The sequence below is a fragment of the Terrapene carolina genome, unplaced genomic scaffold, assembly GCF_002925995.2.
Source record: "Terrapene carolina triunguis isolate 2854851 unplaced genomic scaffold, T_m_triunguis-2.0 Scaffold131, whole genome shotgun sequence".
Taxonomy (NCBI): Eukaryota; Metazoa; Chordata; order Testudines; family Emydidae; genus Terrapene; species Terrapene triunguis.
This window is the reverse complement of record NW_020664482.1, coordinates 20672752-20680187: the sequence shown is the minus strand read 5'-3', so window position 1 is coordinate 20680187 and position 7436 is coordinate 20672752. Positions and strand designations below refer to the sequence as shown.

The 7436-nt window shown below is 45.3% G+C and overlaps 1 protein-coding gene across 1 annotated transcript in view; it reads left to right on the top strand.

The window, feature by feature from the left end:
- The first annotated feature begins 4971 nt into the window (after positions 1-4971).
- The window catches only part of CHIC1 (cysteine rich hydrophobic domain 1), a 32155-nt gene continuing 29690 nt past the window's right edge, over positions 4972-7436 (top strand). The window contains exon 1 of the mRNA XM_026652989.2: positions 4972-5129. Within this exon, the coding sequence (XP_026508774.1) occupies positions 4972-5129 (158 nt within the window). The remainder of the gene's footprint in view (positions 5130-7436) is intronic.

Here is a 7436-nt window from a genome sequence, read left to right as displayed (position 1 = left end):
TAGACATCAAGAAAAGTGAGAACTATAATGCAATATTAATTCCAGGACAGGAAGCTCCAGTATTTCTCTACATAATCACCATTCAAACATATATTTGTTGTTCTAAGAAGAACCAGAAAATAATTCATCCACCCCAACTTTCCTCACAATTTCAATAGCTTCTAAGACAGAGGTGGGCAAACTATAGCCCGGGGGCCGCACCCAGTCCTCCAGACGTTTTAATCCGGCCCTCGAGCTCCCGCAGGGACTGGGGCTTCCCTGCTCCAGTGCTCCAGCCAGGGAGTGGGATCCAGGGCTTGCCCTGCTCCCTGCGGCTCCTGGAAGCAGTAGCATGTTCCCCCTCCGGCTCCTAAGCGGGAGGCAGCCAATACAATCCTTTCTTTTAATCTGAATCCTCACCTGTCTGGAATTGTGGTTTCAAAAGGTTGTAGATGGCAATCCCTTGTCCCTGCAAAATGAGAGAGTTAATTTGGACACACATTATTGGAAGCCCCATCCATCCACACTACATAAATATTCTGACATAGAAGTTTTCATAGAATCATAGGACTTGAAGGGACCTCGAGAGGTCATCTAGTCCAGTCCCCTGCACTCATGGCAGGACTAAGTATTATCTTCTAGACCATCCCTGATAGGTGTTTGTCTAACCTGCTCTTAAAAATCTCCAATAATGGAGATTCCACAACCTCCCTAGGCAATTTATTCCAGTGCTTAACCACCCTGACAATTACAAAGTTTTTCCTAATTTCCAACCTAAACCTCCCTTGCTGCAATTTAAGCCCATTGCTTCTTGTCCTATCCTCAGAAGTTAAGAAGAACAATTTTTCTCCCTCCCTCCTTTTATGTACTTGAAAACTGTTATGTCCACTCTCAGTCTTCTCTTTTCTAGACTAAACAAACCCCAATTTTTTCAATCTTCCCTCATAGGTCATGTTTCCTAGACCTTTAATCATTTTGTAGCTGTTCTCTGGATTTTCTCCAATTTGTCCACATCTTTCCTGAAATGTGGCGCCCAGAACTGACTGGACACAATCCTAACAAAAAGAACAGGAGTACTTGTGGTACCTTAGAGACTAACAAATTTATTTGAGCATAAGCTTTTCTGGGCTACAGCCCACTTCATCGGATGCATAGACTGGAACATACAGCAAGAAGATATTTTTACATACAGAGAACATGAAAAGGTGGAAGTAGCCATACCAACTGTAAGAGGCCAATCAATTGAGATGAGCTATCATCACCAGGAGAAAAAAAAACTTTTTTCAGCAGGAGAAAAACAAGTTTTCACACAGGTCATTACAGACCCATACTGCAAAGGTAATAGGAGCTATCTACTTTTCCCGTGAAGCCACAATTCTTGACCAGTCACACTGTTGTACACTCCTTTCAACACTTCTACCTGCAACTGAATGCTAATTAGACATCTGCTAAACATCTGTCGTGTGCACTAGTATGAAGAGTGCTGGCTGTTGCTCTGACACTTAGTTTTATTAGAGACACAAGATGGGTGAGGCAATATCTTTTACTGGACCAAACTCACTAATTTAATTAATTAGCATTCTGCAGGTATTGAGGCTGGAAATTGCTAGTACGTAACATAAGTGCTCTGGTTCTCAACTGTTCCACTGGTTGACGTGAAACACCTCCAAGAGGGAATTTTTCTGCTGCTCAGCAATAGCTCACATACAAACTTGGATTTCAGAATCTGCTTTTTTTCTTCCTGAGAGTCATGTTGGCCAAGAGGATAGCAGGGTTATGCCCCCTGCAGTTATATTTTAAATAACACCATGAAGCCTATAGCTTCAAGGACAGTCCACCAGAACCGCCAGAGCTGAGGAAAGTCTAACATAAAGGCTAAAACTTATAGTATTGTTGCATTACACCTGTCTAGGCCATGTACTGCATTATAAAGATTTTCTATGCTATGACTAATAGTTGGTTATATTTTGGGTCAGTTACCACCACCAAAAATAGCCATAAGGTATTTATCTTACCCCATTGTAACATACTACTACAACTAGGCTTGGAAGGGTTAGATTTTTATTGGTAAATGTTAATAAAGGTTGATTTCACAATACACATACAAACCACCAAAAATATTTCCATCAATACTAATTGAAATTTACAGATAAGTAAAGTAAGAAAAATGCTGCTTAACAAATTGACATATAATGTTAACGATCCATTATTTGCATGTGACAAGAAGAAAGCTTACCCAGGTGTCTAACTTATCAAACAATCCAGAACATAAGCTTTCATTTCTTTTAAAAAATCTATAATTATAGAACACTTTCTTCCTGGGTTATGGAGAAAATTTTCCAAATGTGAATCATTACACAGCTGTCTTCCCAAGTCTGCAAGCAGACTGCTCTGTATCTCCACTGCTGATAGTTTGGTCAAGCAGCAGAAACTGACAAGACTCTAGCCAATATCACCTTGCTATTCAGAACCCTATGGGTAGCAGTGAAACAATCCAGAAGCATGCTGGTTCCACCTTGCTGCTACTTTGGAAAACCATGAAGAGTACTGCAAAGGCAGGTAATGGAACTATTCACCACGGAGAACACCCCCAAACACAAACAAAAGGAGGCTAGGGGTGGAGACCCATTCCCCCTCTTCCCAGAAATGGAAGTGAAAGAAGTGGAAAATGAGCTACTTCCTTCCAGCACCTTCAAATATGACTTTTGTTAACCAGGCGAAGATGGGGATTGAAGACAGCACTCTAGTAGGAATCTAAGGGCTTGTCTACACTACCACACAGGGTCGATCTAAGGTACGCAACTTCAGTTATGTGAATAGTGTAGTTGAAGTCAACATACTTACTTAGATCTAAGTCGACAGCTGATGCTCTGACATCAACTCTGCTTGCGCTCCTCATTCGTGGAGTATCGGAGTCGACGGAAGAGCTCTCAGCAGTCGATTTATTGCAGGGGTAGGCAACCCCTATGGCACGCGTGCCAAAGGCGGCACGCAAGCTGATTTTCAGTGGCACTCACACTGCCCAGATCCTGGCCACTGGTCTGGGGGGGGCTCTGCATTTTAATTTAATTTTAAATGAAGCTTCTTAAACATTCTAAAAACCTTATTTACTTTACATACAACAATAGTTTAGTTGTATATTATAGACGTATAGAAAGAGACCTTCTAAAAACGTTAAAATGTATTAATGGCACACGAAACCTTAAATTAGAGTGAATAAATGAAGACTCGGCACACCACTTCTGAAAGGTTGCCGAACCCTGATTTATTGCATCTATACTAGACACGCTAAATCGACCCCTGCTGGATCGATCACTGCCCGCTGATCCGGCAGATAGTTTAGACAAGCCCTAATATGCTCCTTTCCAGCACCTGGAGCAAAAGTGGGACTTCACCATGGCATTACTTTTGGATCTCCCTAGCAAGGGTTCCCTTTTTCATCACCTCTGATTAATAGTAAATGTCCAGTAAACTCTTCAGCATTAGTGGCCTAGTGAACTGCATGCTGCAATACATTTGGCTGTCTAATACAGACCTGCTGGGGTGCTGTGAATGTTAATTGTAAGGCACCTTCAGAATGCAGTATACCAAGTATTGGATGCTACACTCCCCAATGTTGTTATGGTTTGGGACTTTGGCTAAATAGTACTCAGAGTCGTGGAAATGTTAACAAATCAGTGGCCCTCCTCGCAGGAGTTATTTCACGTATGGCTACTCTCTACTTTTGCTACTCCTGGACTCTTTCCTATGGGACTTTAATTCCTTATCAGCCCTCCCTTCCCTTCTCTCACCCTCCAAGCTACTCCAATAGATTCTCTGTTTCCCCAGTGCTGTTCCAAACTTCAGTTTCTATCCTTTGGATAACCCTATAGCCTCCAGCCCATTAACAATCACCACCATTTCCCCTTCCCATCCTCCTCACATTGGCTATCTAGCAAGTTTCTTGTCTAAAACTCTTCAGTCTGGATGAACAAATCAGTGGTAGAAGTGGGCCAAGAATGCAAGAGCTCTCTAATTAAATGAACTGCTTTCATTAAATAGACAAGTCACTGGCAGAAAAAGGTAGGAGTAAAAGATAAATCACCCAAAACTGCAATGCCGACAAACCAGAGGATGGTAGCAGAGAATGCCACTGGATCCCCGGCACAGAGGTGCCAGTTATCTGTTCAAAGGTAATATTATGCATCCAGGACCTAAAAAAATAGTGCATTGACTCCTGATTGCTACACTTTGGTGCTGTAGAAAGTCCTTGAGTAGACATGCACTGAAATGCTTACAAAAACATGCAGTAACACAGGCAGTGTGACCTAATGAACCGGAACTCAGTTGACCTGAGCTTTATTCCTAGCTCTGCCACCAGCCTGCTGGGTGACCTTGGGCAAGTCATTTCACTTCTCCGTGCCTCAGTTTCCCCATCTGTAAAACAGGGCTACTGATAACGATCTCCTTTGTAAAGCCTACACGAGAGCTAGCGATCACTGGTATTGTAAGGGGCGCACACACACCTGCCACGGCAGGAGGAGTTTCTAAGGGCTGGCGCTTCCTTCCCAACGGAGCTGCTGCCGCTCAGAACCGTGTGGTGCCGCGCTGCGCCTCTGCCCCGGGGCGCGGGGTCGGGGCTCCCCGCCAGAGGCCGGGGGGGGTCCGCGGGGGGGCTCGCTACTTTCTGAGGTACGAGATACTGGCGAAGTAGGGACGGCCGGGCTGAGCCCGCGTGGCAGCGGCCGGGGCTCTCGCGGGGCTGCTGTGCGCCCGTCTGTCCTAGAGAGCCTCAAGAGGGCCACGGGGGGCACCCACCCCCAGCCTGCCCCCTTTACACATAAAGGCTTTGCTCAGAACCGGGAGAGGAGGGACGCAGGATTAGGAACTAGTCCATCAGGCAGCGCATGCGCACGCTTCGCCCCCCCCATCACCCTCCACGAGCGGCCCGAGCCCCGCCCACCTCGGGTCAGTGCTCATGCGCACCGGGCGTTCCGGTGGGGGCGGGGGGAGATGAGCGTACTGCTCCCCAATATGGCAGACTTCGACACTATCTATGAGCTAGAGGAGGAGGAGGAGGAGTCCGAGCCGGTGGTGAGGAGCCAGGAGCTGCCCCGGCCCCGAGACGCGCCAGACCCTGTGGCGGTACGGGGCGCCGGGCACATCACCGTGTAAGGCGTGGGGGCTTATGGGGGCTAGTGGGGGCGGGGGCGAGGGTGAGGGTGAGTGAGGGGCGGTAGGCAGGTGGAAGGGGGCCTGAGGGAGCGTGGGCAGCAACCCCGCGGGAGGGGGGAGGGGAGCTGCAGGCCAGTGGGGATGGGGGCTGCACTGCTTAGAGTCCTTGCTGAGCAGTCAGATCCGTGCTGGTGGGGATGCTGCTGCTGCTGCTGCGGGTGGAGGTGATCAGGAAGAGTTCTTGGCTTCGGGCTGTTCTGTCAACACTACCACGAATAATGCAACACAAGTAGCTCCCTGCCTAAGGGCTTTGTGACTCAGGCCTGGCTCCTTGACATCTTTGTTTCTTTTTTGTATGCTTTGCCTTAGGCTGGGAAACATCCTATTTTCCAGCAACTTGGGTCAACCAAAAACCCTGTCTGGACATGTGAAATTCGCGTATCTATTATCTGCAGAAAAAACAGCTAACCACTTAATATTTTAGGTTCATTGCCCGAGACTGAAAATAGTTCCTGCTTGGGTTAACTTTTAAACACCACAAGACAACAGAATCAATGGATGATTCAAGTGTCTGTCCCCATAATTTTACTATATTCCTTCTTGGGCTCAACTCAGCCATTGGGCCTCCACACTGTACTGCAGAGAGAGGACATATGACTATGTTGTGTTGTAAATTTAAAACATTTGAGTTACTGAGTTTGATTTTTACCATGGGCAGTTCAGAAGTTTTATAATTAGAAAATCTGAAACAAAATTAAATAAATCCAGGCATTTTGCCATTATTTTATAGTATCATAATACATAGAATGATCAAGCAGCATAATGCACTGTTATGTCAACTGTTTAAAAATAGGCCATTTCTTACCAGTGAAGAAATTGAACATAAGGCAACGTACAGATTATAATTTATCTTACACACTAAATGGGATGGGGAATCATCAGTATTTCACATTTGTGTATTGTATAACTCCATAAACCATGTTTCATCTTGTGCTTGTGTTCGGACTGTTAGAAGACGATGCATTTCTCTCTGTGGTGTGATCTAATGGTTTGAAGGAAAGGCATGGGGAATAAGAGAATCTTGCATCCTAATAGACACAGTATCAAATCTAGTTTTGGTTCTCTCTGTAAATCCCTAAATCAGGTTTGGTTTGAGCTAATATTTATGTACAGGTTACTCCATGGCACCACATAATTTCTGCTTGTGCTGATGAGGATCCTCTCTATGATGGCATTAGTCTCCAAGGCAGTCTTTTATTTACATTTTTCTGGTGTACTGGGAGCTTTCAAAACACAAAAATACAAAGTTCCTGCCCCAAATAGCATACAGTCTAAAAAGGACAAAGGATGGGGATAAAAGTGATGTAACACAGCAGCAAAGTGATTGGAATAATAGGCACATGTCTTACTAATTATGCAGTTAGTATTTAAAACATGTTTTAGATCAAAATTAGCTTCAATCACACATTTGTTTACTTCTCTCACAACTGTCTTTGTGCTCTCTTCCCTGATGCCTGTATTGCATCAGTGCCTTCACTGAACTAATCCTTAGATCTGCTTCTCTTTCAGTTCCCTTCTCACAACCCAGCTCTAGTGTGATACCTACAAGAAATCTGTAAACTAGTGATGTCTAAGTCAGGGGTAAAAGAAAGCAATATGTTAAATGATTCAGTATCATCAAGTTGTGTACTTGGCCTATATAACTGCATGATCTTATTATTGGTATTCTCATCCTCCCTCCCCACCTCTTTGAATAAGAAAGGTATGGCAAATAGAAATGATGGTATAGTGGTCTTTATTTCCTAGTCCCAGTCATGTGATACAGGTCACTCTTACATCTTAAAACACCTCAAACTAATACAATAAGTCAATTAATAAAACTCAAATGGACTCTAGAAGGTCAGAGTAGGTGATGCTGACCCCCTGGCAAATGAGAACTATTGTGTCTCTTAATGGACTCTGTCAGTACATGCTATCTCTTTGTGATCATAAAGCCACTTCTTCTGTTGGAAACAATACCTTTCAGAAGTGGCCTGTTGGATAGGCCAGGAGGAGGCTTGTTTGTCTCCTGAAGATGCCTAGAATGCTCCTGATAGCACTCCTGTTCTGACAGAAGTAATAGAGCAGGGGTCGGCAACGTTCGGCACGCGGCTCGCCAGGGTAAGCACCCTGGCGGGCCGGGCCAGTTTTATTTACCTGCTGACGCGGCAGGTTTGGCCGATCGCGGCCCCCACTGGCCGCGGTTCGCCGTCCCAGGCCAATGGGGGCGGCGAGAAGCGGTGCGGGCGAGCGATGTGCTGGCC